The sequence below is a fragment of the Nannobrachium achirus genome (genome assembly GCF_963921795.1).
Source record: "Nannobrachium achirus genome assembly, chromosome: 15".
NCBI lineage: Eukaryota > Metazoa > Chordata > Actinopteri > Myctophiformes > Myctophidae > Nannobrachium > Nannobrachium achirus.
Window position 1 is genome coordinate 1,332,484 of NC_137822.1, and position 17,378 is coordinate 1,349,861.

The 17,378-nt window shown below is 44.0% G+C and overlaps 2 protein-coding genes across 2 annotated transcripts; both read left to right on the forward strand.

Moving 5' to 3' along the window:
- Positions 1-8,856: 8,856 nt before the first annotated feature.
- On the forward strand, positions 8,857-10,461 carry LOC308299127 (glycerol kinase-like; the record flags this gene model as incomplete). The annotated part of the gene is made up of 1 exon (XM_080742849.1): positions 8,857-10,461. The coding sequence occupies one exon, from the start codon at positions 8,857-8,859 to the stop codon at positions 10,459-10,461; it is 1,605 nt and encodes a 534-aa protein (XP_080598975.1).
- A 4,985-nt stretch (positions 10,462-15,446) lies between these two features.
- Positions 15,447-17,072, forward strand: LOC308299128 (glycerol kinase-like; the record flags this gene model as incomplete). Its single annotated transcript, XM_080742850.1, has 1 exon — positions 15,447-17,072. The coding sequence occupies one exon, from the start codon at positions 15,447-15,449 to the stop codon at positions 17,070-17,072; it is 1,626 nt and encodes a 541-aa protein (XP_080598976.1).
- Positions 17,073-17,378: the final 306 nt, after the last annotated feature.

Genomic DNA, 17,378 nt, shown 5'->3' on the forward strand with positions numbered 1-17,378 from the left:
TAATGCACCTTTAAAGGGGGATCCACTGCTTTACATTGTTTGCATTGCCAGCAATAGTTTACTTGTGTGAAATAATGAATATAAAGTATAGTTATAAAGTGTGTATACCAAGAACCACATACACAACAACTGTCACTACAGTATGGTACTACAGTATCAACACAACACAACACAACACAACACAACAAAACAGTGGCGTCAGTTCAGCAAAAGCTAAGGTATGGCACGTTTTGGCAACATGACTGGTGTCTTCAGTCATGTTGCCATACCTTAGCAACAGGCATGATGAATTTATTTTAAGAAGTACATTTTGTTCCCCCCTGTAGCCAAGGTATGGCAGCTGCCAAACCTTGCCATACCCAATTGACGCCTCTGCAACAAAACCTGTAGATTCACATCAGCCTGACAGCCTTCAAATCCGGAGCCAGTTCATTGGGCAATAGAGCAACACCTTGAATCACATTGGTATAGCATACAGCACAGCAATAGAGCAGAAAGAAAGAAAGAAAGAAAGAAAGAAAGAAAGAAAGAAAGAAAGAAAGAAAGAAAGAAAGAAAGAAAGAAAGAAAGAAAGAAAGAGAAAGAAAGAAAGAAAGAAAGAAAGAAAGAAGAAAAACAACCAAGTTCCTATACCTTTAGCCGTCTTCTACTTGACTTCATCAGTTGTGTAAGTGATGCTAGGGTGGAACTTTAGAATAGTTTGTCTAGTCATCTCCATCCTCCATACATCTGATCTGGCTATAGCTGAGGGTCACCGTGGCTCTGATACCCGTATACATGACCCCTCTGACCCAGAGTAAGAAAGAAATTGAAGTTACAGTACCATATAGCCACATATGTCACAACACAGAGCACAGCCTACAGTCACACAATCAGGTAAAGACAGACAGACAGACAGACAGACAGACAGACAGACAGACAGACAGACAGACAGACAGACAGACAGACAGACAGACAGACAAGTAAATGCACAAACCACCTTAATGGTCTGTTAATTTACATTCCTAAATAATATACATATCTGGACTTGTACTTTTATTTTTTTTTACATAGCCTACCTGTACACATCAAATACATATTTTAACCATTTATTTACACAAACACACACAGGCCTATTAGGCCTGGGGACTGCCCATAAGTCTGACTACTCTGACTATGTGGCTATGCGTGCGGATAGGGTCCTAGGGACAGGGATAGTAATGGGGCGAGTCGGACCAACGCAATGTGGGAATAATGCACCGTCGGCCTGCATGTTGAGTCAGCATCACAATCAAACACAACTAAATACAACAACATTCTATATTCACTTCACATAAAAAACAATGCTTTGTCCTGACTAGTTAAAAAGAATTACACACAATTCAGCTCAATTGCATGCACAGTAGATGTGAATGCTAAGCAGCTAGCTCTAAGCTAAGGAAGCTAACTCACCTGGAGAATGTAAAGAAAACAAGATGACTGCAATGAACTTCTCTTCAACTTCTTGTTCCACCCTTTTACTTCCAATTAACAGAGCTTGTGTCAAACACCTGTGTGTCTGACTAGGAGTTCAAAGAGCGCGCCTGAAGCCAGTGTTGCCAGATTTTGCGAGAGAAATAAGCAACCTGGTCTATGAAATCCAAAAGAAGTTACTACAGTAGACTCTAGTCTACAGCTAATTGAAAATAGGCGACCTACAAGCTCATGATGCAACGCGTTGTGAGCTTGTAGATCTGCAAATCTTGTTTGGGAGAGGGTCCCTGCCTGGCACAAAATAATTTCACATGGGATGACAATGTTTTAGAACCACTGGTTTATAAAAAACATTAGGAAAACAAAAACAAGACCCAATTATATATATATATATATATATATATATATATACACATCTATACTAGGGGTGCAACATATCAAACCGAATATCGAATACCGAACCGAAAGACCCTGTACCGAACAATACAATACAATACCACTCCACATCCACATTCCCCTGGAATCAAGGACCCCTAGGGGTCCGCAGAGCCCACTTAGAGAACCACTAACCTAGAGGTTGGGTACCGTATTGTTCAAAGTTAAAACAAAACAATACGTAGTTATAAAAATACATTTATAAATCAAGGACATTACTGTTTATTTTTTGTATCGAAATCGAACCACGACACCAAAATATCGAACGGAACCGTGAAACTTGTAAACCGTTGCACCCTTAATAAAAACGTAAACGTTATTTACAAGCGACTGTAACTCTGCCCCAGTGCCCCCCCTCAGTGTTGCGCGCATCCGCACACGGGAGCATTCAATCAAAAGACACCCGCCACATGTTTTTTTTTTCGAATCTGAAAATATTCATTCAGCGACCCATTTGAAAAATACAGGCTTCCAGGTGCAGCATTCGCCCAGCCCCTCTTCCAGTAGGTCTTCAATCATTACGAGGATTTTTTTTTTTTCCTACATTATTTCTCAAAAAATAAAAACTTCTGTTCTGGTTCCGATTACGTCATGACAAACTCTGGCAGAGAATGAGCAAGAAAAACAAGCCCAACGTTGCTTATAATAAGCAGACATGGCAACACTGCCTGAAGGTACCTTCGTGGTGTGTGTGTGTGTGTGTGTGTGTGTGTGTGTGTGTGTGTGTGTGTGTGTGTGTGTGTTGGGGGGGGGGGGGAATTATTTTGTCGCTTCCTTTAAACTTTGTGTGATCATCATCGTCTCACGACTAGTGCACATGCGCACACAGCAGTCTTTTGAACATTTTATTTCTGGAATCCCATTTTAATAAGGCTTGTGTTACATATTGAACATTCGTGGAAAATAAAAACAAAAAAGATCAACATTTCGTTCATTATTAATAATAATAATAATAATAGCTTGGATTTATATAGCGCTTTTCTAGGTACCCAAAGTGCTTATTCACCTATCTGATCATTAATTGCAATTAGCCCTTCGCTATGCCCCTCCTAAAGCCGTCCTTGTCCAATGCCAAGTTAGCAACAGGTTACTAACGCAGCTGACTTGGCAAGCTGCCATGGCGGCGCGCATCGCTGTACCGCGAGTCTGGCTGCTAGATAGAGATGGGATTTATGGTTCTCTGAAGTGAACCGGATCTCTGAGATCCGTTCCTTTCAAAGAGCCGTTCAAAAGACTGCCTCATTTTAGTTACTGGTTACTTTGTAGATTTTGATTATGATTGTAAATCACTTCCACCCAAATAGGCCTATACATTTTTGCCATTGGATACATTTCTGGCATTTGAAAATAGGTGAACTACAAGCTCACAATGTGTCACGTTGCAATGCATTGTGAGCTTGTAGATCAGCTATTTGCAAATGATTTTTCTACATTTTACTCATTGGAAAACCTGTGAAACAGGACATTCTGCATAATGAGTAGGCTACGTTCTAATATTGGTAGGCTAATTTAAGTACATTTTGATACCAATACTATTTTACTTTTACTCATTAATAAAACACAAAATATTAAGTACATTAATAACATTCCAAACTTGATTGCAGTATTGATATGTTTACCTAAGTAAATATATTTAGTACTTTTCCCAACACTGTTCATTAGAAAGGAACGGCTCCCTACTGTGAACCGAATTAGATCGTTCATTTCAAAGAGCCGTTCAAAAGACTCGATTCGTTCGCGAACGTCCCACCCACTCGCTTCCGTGTCACAAACACTGAAACAAAAACAGAACGGATTGCACTGACCTACACAAACCCACTGGAATAATTTAGGAGCACTTCATGAGAAAATATAACTGGTAACACTTGTGTACTGTATGTTAATCTGACTTTAGTATAGGCTATTGTTTTCTTCCTAGACGTGCGTTTGAGGCAGGTTACTTAGTCTGCAGCTGGGTGCTATTGCTGCACGCCGCCATGGCAGCTTGCCAAGGCACCCGCCTTAGTAACCTGTCGCTAAACGTGGCATTGGGCAAGCACGGGTTTAGGAGGGGCATAGCGAAGGGCTAATTGAGAATATCTCTGCATTTATTTATTAAGCTGGCTATAAGAGAGTCTGGCTTTGTGTCTGCAACATATCTGTTTCCACAATGTTCTTTTTTAAATATTTCACTTTTACTTTATACTTTACTTACCAGTAAGAGGCCTAAGGATGCAGGACGGAATTCACATTGCATGTTTCTTTTTATATGTGCTTGCTGTTGATAGTCATTGTTGAGATGATTTACATTTTAATATCTAGATCAGGGGTCTTCAACGTTTTCAGGCCAAGGACCCCTTAGCTGAGAGAGAGAGATGAAGCAAGGACCCCCACAACCTTTTCGTAGATTCCATATACCGGTAGTTTCATCGTTTGACAGCACAATCATCAGTGTATTTTGGATTCATATAAATTTGTGTTTTCAGATATTTAACCACTTGAACCGTCAATACATAATAAACTTGACCTTTCACTCTGTACTTAGTGTGCTCTTTTTTCCCCTCTACAAAAATCTGCGAGGCGTTGTGAGCTTGTAGATCGGCTATTTTGGGCTAAAGTTCTCAGAATATGAACGCTAGGGTTCAAGTGGTTAATATAAAAAGGAGAGAACAAGTTTCTATCACACAAAGATTTGGAGGACACCCTGTAGTAACTCTGAGGACCCCCTAGGGGTCCCGGACCCCCTGTTGAAGACCCCTGATCTAGATTAAGTAATGTCTGTCTACGTCTAATGTCTTTAGGATTTTTAGACAGCAGGCTGGTTGTGTTGGAAGTGTCAAGGGCATTCAGTTTGGAGCAACATGACTTATAGATGTGCTGAGTTGTCTGCAGGAAGGACAAAGGTGATGACCAGGAGAAATGTCACAATGTACAGACACTCAGTTGGATGAAGAAAAGCAAAAATATTCCTTTTGTCCTTGCTACGTGGCCCACCAGCCCACATCTCCTCATACGTGTTATGTGTAACGCAAGGGTCTTCGACGTTTTCAGGCCAAGGACCCCTTAGTTGAGAGAGAGAGATGAAGCAGGGACCCCCACAACCTTTTCATAGATTCCATATAGTTTCATTGTTTGACAGCACAATTTTGGAGTCATGTCAATTTGTGATAACCACTTGAGTCTCATTACCTAATAAACTTGACCTTTTACTCTGTTCTTAGTTCACCGTTCACCGCTGTTTTGACCTCACAGGCACCCTTACTTGTCAAACAGACCCCTCCCTCCCCTCCCTTTCTAGCCTCTCCTCTCCCTGCTCTGGTGCAGAGCAGAAGCCGTTTGACAAGTAAGGGCGCCTGTGAGGTCAAAATAGCGGTTTGGTTGGTCTCAGGACGTTGTGTAAACACAATCCAAAAAAAAAATCCTAACTTTGAAGCTAAAGAAATAACCGCACTAGCCTAAGGACAATCCACTGTGTTAGTTATGAGAGAGCCCGTGAAATCTAGCAACAGGGGCAGCTATGAAAAAAAAAACCTAACCCTAACTGTATGGAGAGGAAAATGATTATGCCAAACCACTTGTATGCTGACTTTGGTTTTAATGTGTGGCGTTTTTCTTATGTGATGTCCTTTTTACATTTCTTAGGGGCGGCATAGCTCAGGGGTAGAGAAACCGTTATTAGAGCACGAAGGGTTCCCAGTTTGAATCCGGGCTCCCCCTGAGTTAATGTCGAAGGGTCCTTGGGCAAGACTCTGAACCCCACATTGCTCCCGGTGAGTAGGTTGGTGCCTTGCATGGTTTCCTCCACCACCGGTGTATGAATCTGTGCGTGAATGGGTGAATGTAATGCACAATCTCTGTAAAGCGCTTTGGATAAAAGCGCTATATAAATGCACCATTTACCATTTAGGGAAACTGGTTTATTTTTTATATACATTCCAATAATAAAACATTTTGAATCAACGCTCATAAAAGTGCTGTCAAACAATGAAGCCATCAAACTGCATGCAGCATCACTTGGAGACAACCCATTGGCACTTAAATATAATATAAACCTCGAAGACTTGCAAACTCTCAACGGTCAAGGGACATTGATAATACAGTCAACTACATGTAGATATAGTGAGCTAGCTTTGAAAACAAATTGCATGGAAGGCTTTCTAAAGATAAAAAAGGAGAAGAAAACACAAGGATAATAAACATGTATACAAGTATACACTGCTTCGTCTCACTCCCGCTAAGAAAAATGGCCTGAAAAATGTTGAAGACTCCTATGGTCTAACCCACTGGTTCTCAACCTGTGGGTCGGGACCCCCAGAGGGGTTCCCCAAATTATTTTGGGGGTCCCCAGATGTTTAGCTAAATGTTAACATTGTTTTCTCACTCAATAGTAAACAGACCAACACACATTATACAGGGTATCTGCACATTTCTAAAGTGACAATTTAAGGACATGAAAGACCTTTTTAGTACCTCTGGTCAAACATTAGCCTCGGAAACCCAGGCTTTTATTTTGGCTATAGGAAGAAAAATAAAAGCCTGGGGTAACCTACTGCAACTTCTGCCATAGGAAGTGAGAGGCGGGCCATGGCACAGATCGTGAACCAATAGGATCCACCGGCTGTTTTCAGCCGGTGAATCCGCCCCCTCTAAACCAAAATCAGCCCGTGTTAGGGGAGGCTAGTCAAACATTGGTAAAATTGTCAAATTTTGAAATTGTGAAAATAGCACATCTACATGCTTGTAGATCGGCTATTTTCACAAAGGAATAGATAGTCAAACTAAACATAATGCCAACTCAACAAGTGCTTGTGCAGGGTGGAGGGGTGTCCCCAGTTAAAATATGATTATTTTCGGGGTAGCGGCCTGAAAGGGTTGAGAACCACTGGTCAAACCAACTGAATTCTGCACCAACTCTTCAGTGTGGAAACGCAGCGTCGCAGGTGTCTCTTCAGGTCACCTAACCAACTGAAACTCTTGTGACACTGTTCACAGGCGAAAGGTTTTTCTCCAGTGTGGGTATGCAGGTGTGTCTTCAGCGTAGATCTTGCATTGAAGCTCCTGTGACACTGTTTACAAAGGAAAGGTTTTTCTCCAGTGTGGCGACGCAGGTGTGTCTTCAGGGTATCTAACCTACTGAAACTCTGGTCACACTGTGTACAGTGGTACGGTTTCTCTCCGGTGTGAATTAGCCGGTGTGACTTCAGGCCCCCTGAATGACTGAAACTCCTGCCGCACTGTTCACAGGCGAAAGGTTTTTCTCCAGTGTGGACACGCAGGTGTGACTTCAGTTCACATGACGTACAGAAACCTTTACTACACTGTTTACAGGCGAAAGGTTTGTCTCCGGTGTGCGTACGCATGTGTGACTTAAGTATACTTGACGTATAGAAACTCTTGGCACACTGTTCACAGGCGAAAGGTTTTTTTCCAGTGTGGATTCTCTGGTGTATCTTCAGGCCAACTGGCAGACTAAAATGCTTGTCACACTGTTGACAGTGGTATGGTTTTTCCCCAGTGTGGAATCTCTGGTGTGTCTCCAGGTGAAACAATTGACTGAAACTCTTGTCACACTGTTTACAGCTGTAAGATGTCTTTCTTGTGTGAGTCATGTGGTGGGTCGTTACTTCTCCCGGTTGAGTTAAGTTCTTGGTAAACCGTTGATGGCTGTAAGATGGTGGGTTGTCGGTGTTTCCATGTTCCTGGCTGGTTACACAGCTGGTGGCGATTTGACGACGGGCTGCTGAGGGGATCTGTCCGGTCATCATTTTGCAGTAGAGGTTGTGGCCCCTCTTCAAGGGAAATTGTCAAGGCAGATATCCACTTAAAACAAGAGAACTGGAGTCAGGGAGTATTCAGAATCGTTCCTCACAGTAGAGGTGGGGTATCGTTAAAGACTCTGCTATTGACTGTGATGAAGATGGAGTTGTAGGCTCCGCTGTAAATGTTCTCTTTCTCTCAGCACCCTCTCAGGACAAATTTGGTCTCAGTGGGTGAATCGAAAGCCTTAAGTATATCTCTAGTATTTTGCCTCGATGGGATGAATACTTCTCAATGGCTAGAAATGGAAGTCTGCAGTATATTAACATCTTATACCAGGCAGAGCAGAGCTCTGTTATTACCTCACTCACAACGCAAACTGTTGCCATGCATGCCTTAACAACGCCCATGTACAAGCCGCCGCCTTTCCATATTTGGGCAAGGCTATACTCTTTTTGAGCGGTGGTAAACCGCTCCATAGAGTGGCTGTGCGTGTGTCTGTAGCCTTTTTCCTCAGCGTTTTGCCATAGCAAAACGTGTGTATGGTTATATCTGTAGGGTAGAGTGTGTTAATACTTAACATGGGTCTGTAGTGGTTACTGGTTATGTTGGCCTCAAGCTCAAAGTCAAGAAAAACGAAAGTTACAACAGTAATGGTATTCAACGCGGAGGACAGAACCATTGCTATACTGCCAGTGAGACCAGATCATCATCATGATCATCGCAAATCACAACGATAGGTAGTCGAGGACTTTGAAAGTCTTGGTGCCTGCCCTGGACTGCATTGATGGAACAGGATCTGACCACCTTGTAGGGGATGAGGAGAGTATGGAAGTCAAGAGATAACCATGAGAGGCAGCTGTTCGTGGCTACAGTAGAATTAGTATTGATATACAGTATGGGGGCCTGGAGACCTGGAGTAAATCACAGTGTAGGGTGTCAGCAGAGCCAGAAACTCAGCAGATCTTGGACCCTGATGCTTGACAGGAGGGAATGGAGGGCATGTGTAGATACAGTATATTATAAACAGTAATTGTTGAGAGGCTGCCATAGACCTTGCATGATGTGACGTGGCTGTGTGATGTGTGTATGATGTATGGATGAGACAATAATAATGAGGGACACAGACTCAGAAGGACAGTAAGACAGAGACAAACCACATACGGTATAGTTCCTTTATACAGTCAGGAGTGTCTTAAACACTGTCACTAGTATATTATAGACTAATCGCTCATGGCTGCAACGGCTGATCGCAATATGTCAGGTCCACTAGTTGCTGCCATCGACCAGGGAACTAGTTCCACTCGATTCATGGTGTTCAACTCCAAAACAGCAAAGGTCATCAGCTATCATCAAGTGGAGATCAAACAGAGCTTCCCCAAAGTAGGATGGGTGGAGGAGGACCCCAAAGAAATTATCCACTCGGTGCATGAGTGTATAGAAAAAACATGTGAGAAACTCACCGAGCTTAATATAGACATTGACAGCATCAAAGCCATTGGTGTGTCCAACCAGAGAGAGACCACAGTGGTTTGGGACAAAGAGACAGGAGAGCCTCTCTACAACGCTATTGTGTGGATGGACTTGCGGACCCAATCGACAGTGGAGCAGATGATCAGCAAAGCCCCTGGTAAGAACATGAACCACATCAAGCCAAAGACGGGTCTTCCCATCAGCACGTATTTCAGTGCATTGAAGTTGCGCTGGTTATTGGACAACGTGGACGAAGTTCAAAAGGCTGTCCAGTCCGGACGCGCCATGTTTGGTACCATCGACTCCTGGCTCATCTGGTGCCTGACAGGAGGAAGATCCAACGGGGTCCACTGCACCGATGTGACAAACGCCAGCAGAACCATGCTCTTCAACATTCACACTATGAAGTGGGACCCGTCCCTCTGCAGATACTTTGAGGTTCCAATGGAGATACTGCCTGAAGTGAGGAGTTCCTCCGAAATTTATGGTTACATATCAACAGGTGCTCTTACAGGCATACCTATTTCAGGCTGTCTTGGGGACCAGTCAGCAGCACTTGTTGGACAGATGTGTCTTCAGGACGGACAGGCCAAAAACACGTACGGAACTGGCTGCTTCCTGCTTCTAAACACTGGATCTAAGCCTGTGAGTTCCAACCATGGTCTCTTGACCACTGTGGCATACAAGCTTGGCCCAGACAAACCTCCTTGCTATGCGCTGGAGGGCTCTGTGGCCATTGGAGGAGCGTTAATCCGTTGGCTGCGAGACAACCTGGGCATCATTCAGTCCTCTAGTGAGGTGGAGAATTTGGCTGCATCGACAGGAACGTCCAGCGACTGCTATTTTGTGCCGGCATTCTCTGGTTTATATGCCCCCTACTGGGACCCCACTGCAAGAGGGATTATGTGTGGCTTAACACAGTTCACAAACAGAAGTCACATAGCCTATGCAGCACTGGAGGCTGTGTGCTTCCAGACAAGAGAGATTCTGGACGCCATGAACCAGGACAGCGGGATCCCTCTGACGCAGCTGCAAGTGGACGGAGGAATGACTTCCAACAGGCTGCTGATGCAGATGCAGGCGGACATCCTCGGCATCCCTGTAGTGAAGTCGGCCATGCCTGAGACCACCGCTCTCGGAGCGGCCATGGTGGCAGGGGCCGCCGAAGGCATCGACGTGGTGAGTCTCGACCCCAAGGACCTGGGTGTGGTCGCCTCTGAGAGGTTTGAGCCACAGATCAAACCTGAAGAGACTGAGATTAAGTACGGGCGATGGAAGAAAGCAGTCGAGAAAGCCATGGGCTGGGATACGACAGTACAGAAACCTTGCTCAAAGAAGGACTCAAATGTCGTAGACACTCCATAGATCATCAGAGGTTTTCAACTGAGTGTGAACAAGGGATAACCTTCCTGACTGACAGAGTTGTGTCCGGTTGGGGTCATTGGCTATGATTATTATTTTTTTCTTGCGTTTCAGAGTCTGTCAATTCTTGGCTATATCGTGGTGGATAGGGACAAACTCTCAATATGTTTCTGGCTCCAGCATTGCCCTGTACTAATTCTTGCAGATACCGTTGTTCCCTATTGAGATTGGCATATTCCTGGGGCAAGCGGCCCAATCACACGTCACACATGTCTTATTTTTTCACTTTCAAAAAACGCCTGCAATGTAGTGCATTTGAAACTACATTGCAGTGCACATCATGGGGTGATCACTGCTTGCCTCCTGTGAATTGTTTTATTTTTGTTTATTTTCTGTTTATTTCGTTGCCGAGTGAGGTCAGCAGACAAAGTGATGTGAGTGAGATGAAAAAACCTGGGTGAAATGTGCCAATCTCAACAGGAAACATCGGTATGTCAGTGTGGAAAAGGTTAAATAAAGAAAGGACGAAAGAAAACACTGTTGTAGACTCTGGGAATTGTGCCTGACAACTATCCGGAACTCCACTAGGGTCTGTGTGTCATATACATGTGTCGCTCAACAGAGACTGTGGATCTTAATGTCTTCTGTAGTTAAGCCTTGTCAAATGACCAGGGATATATAATGATAATGCATTAAAATCCGCTGACCTCATATCACACAAATACCAACACTTGTGTTCTAACTTTCTCTGAAACAAAATAAAAATCACACCCAGTGTGAAGTGAGCGGTGCCTTTTATGAAGCACCACGAAGCTTGGTCAATGAGCCAAGTGTGGGACATACGCACATACATACAGACAAAGACAGATGTACGAGTGGGGGACATCTTCACTTTGCATGGCCAGGGACCACATGGAATGCCTTCATGAACAAGCATGCATTCCACAGACCACCTGTTGAAAACCCTTTGGCTGACGTCATAGACAGGCCACATGAAGTCTGAGATCCACGTAGAGTTACGTATTCCTCATCCACGCAGTGGCGTCAGTTCAGCAAAAGCTAAGGTATGGCAACATGACTGGTGTCTGTCTTGCACGCACGCGAAGGTGAGATGTTTCAGCTTTGCATTTTACAGGTAAGCCATGACACACAAGTCCCGGTGTGCCTTGAGACGTTGTTACAGTCAAGCACACATTATTAGTGGAACAAGTGTACAAAAAGAATATATTTTTTTACTTTTATACATTTTAAATATTTTATAAAATATACATTATTTTTCAAATTTTAAGTATCATTTCTTTATACAATTTTAGTGCTATTTTAGTACTTTTCAAACTCTTTTGTTTGTACAAGGGAAACCTCCTTTTGGAAGAGCTTTTCAGTAGGATTGAGCGCTGGGGCCATGCCAACTATCATGCGATTGTGTATTTATTTATATATATTTTTTGAATGCAGTGGATCAGTGCTTCTCAAACTTATTCATGTTGAGGACCCCCAAATTGACCTCCATTTGAAAAGATGCCAGGAACCCTCATATTAGAGAAGATTTTTAGGGCTCTAGCAGGGATTTTCAACCATTTTTAATTTCAGGGGCCCCCAGTTTAACATGCATTAGGCTTCAGACTGGCATTTCTATCCCAGAGAACCCAATTTATATTCTAAAATCAATGTTAATTTAACTCTGAGAGTGTACAAATACACATTTGTACACTCTCTGACTCTGAGTTACAAACCCATAAGGGTCCATTTGGTTCCAAACTATCATTTGGATGGGGACCCACTGGAATTCCTTCAAGAACCCCTGGATGGGGTTTATCTATCGAGCACTGATCCATTTCTGGTTACCGTAGTGGACTGCCTCAGCCGTCATTGCTTAAAGTCCCTATTAACTGCACAGCGGCGGAGTTAAATGAAGCAGTGAACATAGCATGCATTCCAACGTGTTACTAATGAAACGTCTCATGGTAAACTGTTACTGTGTGTGTGCACGCATGCATTACAGCTAGATGTGTCAACCGTCCTCTTCTGGCTCATCAGGTTTTAAGATGTAAACTGGAGAATGATTTGTCTGACAAAGCAGCTGACACAGGGACACACAAGTTACCGTTGTTTCCTGTTGAGATTGGCACATTTCACCCAGGGTTTTTTCATCTCACTCACATCACTTTGTCTGCTGACCTCACTCAGTAACGGAATAAACAGAAAATGATACTAAATACAAATAAAACAATTCACAGGAGGCAAGCAGTGATCACCCCTTGATGTGCACTGCAATGTAGTTTCAAATGCACTACATTGCAGGCGCTTTTTGAGAGTGAAAAAATAAGAAGACACGTGTGACATGTGTGATCTGGGCAGCTTGCCCAAAGGAAATGTGCCAATAGGGAACAACGGTAACACTCGGTAGAGCAACCAAGTCGGACCCCGCTTGGTGAGAGTGTGTGTGTGTGTGTGTGTGTGTGTGTGTGTGTGTGTGTGTGTGTGTGTGTGTGTGTGTGTGTGTGTGTGTGTGTGTGTGTTAACCCAGACATCTTTACATCTTTGACAGCTAATACACCAGATGCATCCAGTGTTATTAATACAGTATAGGCTATCCATGGGTGAACTCTAAAGAAAATGTCAAAAACTGTTACTTTTCAGAATTCAACAATAGCAAAAGTCCAGCGACCACTTCGAGGTCGCTGGATTTCACGGGGTCATCCCTATGTTCCCCAGGTTCTATGTTGCCCACTTCCCCCCAAAAAAGGTTCTATGTTCCCCACTAAACCCAAAAAGGTTCTATATGTTCCCCGGGTTCTATGTTCACCGCTCAACCAAAAAAAGGTTCTACTGTATGTTACCCATCCCACCCAATGTTCCCCCAAGTGTTCTATGTTCCCCACTAACCAAATAAATGCAGGGAAAGGTGGGCCCGCCCTGGGCCTATCTATATCCTTGGGCCGACAGTTCTGTGGTTGTCGGATTTGACTGGGTCCAACCGTTCCATGGTCGCTGGATTTGCAGTTTGTTATATCCGGTCTACATATTGCCCTGTGTGCATGCATGTGTGCGTGTGGAAATTAACTGATACAGTAAGCGAGCTCTATTCTAAACCAGATAAGAGCACGACACAGTAAATAGACACGAGGTTAGCAGCAGCAATGAGAGTGGCTTCGCTCAGTGCAGCCTCAATCTTCGTTTTAGCTGAGTTCCAACTAAATCCAGGGCTTCATTGAATCTCCACTGTGTGTGAGTATTTAATTAGTGTGGTTGCTAAAGGCCAGGGGTGTTCAGACATTTTTCATTTTCAAAGAAAATATCAAAAAAAACAAGGGCCGACTATCTCCTGACAAAATGTACTTTCGGTCGGACCATAACAAAAGCCCCATTTCCACTGCAGGGCCAACCCAGAACCAGAACCTGGACTTTCCAGAACCAAGAACTTTCAAGAACCTGTGAAGTTCCATGACCAGGTTCTGCTTACGTTTCCATATAACCAGAACTAACCTGGAAGGTCCCAAAAAAGAGCAGCAGGCCCCGCCCATAGGTTCCCAGAACTCAAGTTTAGTTCTACCTCAGGAGCAGGACCGAAAAAAGGTTCCAGGAACCTCGTCTGGAACGGACCGTACACAATGTTAACAAAACCAGTACCAAAAAAATTCAGGTTCAGGTTCTTGAAAGTTCTGGTTCCACCTTGCAGTGGAAAAGGGGCTATAGTCACATACATATGCATTGCAATTACAATATTTTATCATTTTTATTTAACTATCATCATCAATATTTAATATCAATGGTCTTTTGACAGGCATGTACACTGGACAAAACACAAATATCACATTACCAAATGTAACCAGACGTGCAAGGTAAAAAATACAACAAATAGACCCCTTTGACCACTTCAGAATCAGACAACAGGGAACAAGAAATCCTGACAAATTATACTATAAAATAAATATTCTGATTGGACAATAAAATGTCCAATCAGACAGGACTGGTCATGCTTCACTTGACATCACAATATCTAATATAAATGGTAAGACGGAATTAATTTCCTAGTGGATTCCTTGTGACTCGCGTCAGTGCAACCACACTTGCAATTTCCCAAAATGGCACCTTTTTAGTTTTATTTTATTGCGTTACTTGGCCATCTAAAATACTATTCAGACACCTGCCGCTCTGGGGGGCTGCAGCCCTTCCAACCCTATAGTTTTGGTGTGAGCATGCATCATTTTTTAGTTTTTGTTTTGTGTTCACTGCGGTAATACAAATTCCATATGGCCCCAAGGATAGTCTTAAACTTGCGTCTTGCAGGTATTCTAAAGCTATGTGCCATATCACATTACCCTCTTTCAACTTGATCTGCAATGACAGCCTGCAGTGCACACTGCACACAGTGCACAGTCATCAACCAGTCAGCCATGTCAACATCACACTGCAGTTAAATATTGAACGCTCATTGTATTAATGAATAACACATTATTTCATTAAATCTGTATGATAGAGGAGGTTAGCACTGTGGTTGGAGAAAGTTACATTTCCAAAAGTATAAAACATTAATGCAAATGTGTGGGATGCTATGATAGATTAGTGAGAGTGTGCAAGAAATATGGCATTGTTCGATCCAGCGTTGTTCAATATTAGTTACAGACAGACAGACAGTGTGCTCTTTCCGAGTCACACTCTAAAAACATGAAAACTCACCTTTAACATAATGAGAATATCTATATCTACGGTGAGTGTAGATATTCATTGTTAATAGGCTGTTCTTAGACCTTGCATGACCTGATGTGGATGTATGACGTGTGTATGATGTACGGGTGTGACGATATAATAACAGACAGGGACAGAGATAGACAGTGAGAAAAAGAGACAAAGCAGAGAGACATCCCAGAGAGACTTTACAGAAATACCTTAGAGACAGGACAACTAATTGTTGTCCTGTCCTGTCTAGAAGAAACATTGCCAACGCATATCAATCAGCCATGCATTGGTTCACGACCACAACGTCCATGTCTGGTCCGCTTATTGCTGCCATCGACCAGGGAACTAGTTCCACTCGATTCATGGTGTTCAACTCCAAAACAGCAAAGGTCATCAGCTATCATCAAGTGGATATCAAACAGAGCTTCCCCAAAGTAGGATGGGTGGAGGAGGACCCCAAAGAAATTCTCCAATCCGTGTACGAGTGTATAGAGAAAACATGTGAGCACCTGGCCGACCTTGAAATTGAAATCGATAGCATCAAAGCTATTGGAGTGTCCAACCAGAGAGAGACCACAGTGGTTTGGGACAAAGAGACAGGAGAGCCTCTCTACAATGCAATTGTGTGGATGGACTTGCGGACCCAATCGACAGTGGAGCAGATGATCAACAAAGCCCCCGGTAAGAACATGAACCACATCAAGCCAAAGACGGGTCTTCCCATCAGCACGTATTTCAGCGCATTGAAGTTGCGCTGGTTATTGGACAACGTGGCCGAAGTTAAACAGGCGGTTCGGTACGGGCGTGCCATGTTTGGTACCATCGACTCCTGGCTCATCTGGAGCCTTACAGGAGGGAAATCCAACGGGGTCCACTGCACCGATGTGACAAACGCCAGCAGAACCATGCTCTTCAACATTCACACTATGAAGTGGGACCCGTCCCTCTGCAGATACTTCGGGGTTCCAATGGAGATACTGCCTGAAGTGAGGAGTTCCTCAGAAATATATGGTTACATATCAACAGGTGCTCTTACAGGCATACCTATTTCAGGCTGTCTTGGGGACCAGTCAGCAGCACTTGTTGGACAGATGTGCCTTCAGGACGGACAGGCCAAAAACACTTACGGAACTGGCTGCTTCCTGCTTCTAAACACCGGATCTAAGCCCGTGAGTTCCAACCATGGTCTCTTGACCACTGTGGCTTACAAGCTTGGCCCAGACAAACCTCCTTGCTATGCGCTGGAGGGCTCTGTGGCCATTGGAGGAGCGTTAATCCGTTGGCTGCGAGACAACCTGGGCATCATTCAGTCCTCTAGTGAGGTGGAGAGTTTGGCTGCATCGACAGGAACGTCCAGCGACTGCTATTTTGTGCCGGCGTTCTCTGGTTTATATGCCCCCTACTGGGACCCTACTGCAAGAGGGATTATGTGTGGCTTAACACAGTTCACAAACAGAAGTCACATAGCCTATGCAGCACTGGAGGCTGTGTGCTTCCAGACAAGAGAGATTCTGGACGCCATGAACCAGGACAGCGGGATCCCTCTGACGCAGCTGCAAGTGGATGGAGGAATGACTTCCAACAGGCTGCTGATGCAGATGCAGGCGGACATCCTCGGTATCCCTGTGGTGAAGTCGGCCATGCCTGAGACCACCGCTCTCGGAGCAGCCATGGTGGCAGGGGCCGCCGAAGGCATCAACGTGGTGAGTCTCGACCCCAAGGACCTGGGTGTGGTCGCCTCTGAGAGGTTTGAGCCACAGATCAAACCTGAAGAGACTGAGATTAAGTACGGGCGATGGAAGAAAGCAGTCGAGAAAGCCATGGGCTGGGATATGAAAGAGTCAAGAGAAAACGGCTACTTAAAAAAAACTCTGGTTTGTGGTGCCCTTGTCAGTGTGTTACTGATTACAGCAAAATACATCAAACAGAACTAACCTATTGAAGGCTTGGGTGATGGCTCTTCAAGAGGACTAGCCCCTTTTATGCATTGTGCCATTAGGCCACTGAAGTGCTAATACTAATATTTTTTTCATATTTGGTTTGATTACTTGTGCCAGCAGAGCTTGCAAGTACTGTGTTCGGTGCTGTCTGTTTCTGGCCGACAGTACAAAGTCAGGGCCTTTAGCCAATGAGGAGCAGCGATCTTGGTGACATCACCACCAACAAGTGAGACCTGATATAAATAAACAAGGCGCAAGGTAGCACCATGACAGAGTGCCCACTTGCCCGCCCACGTACTA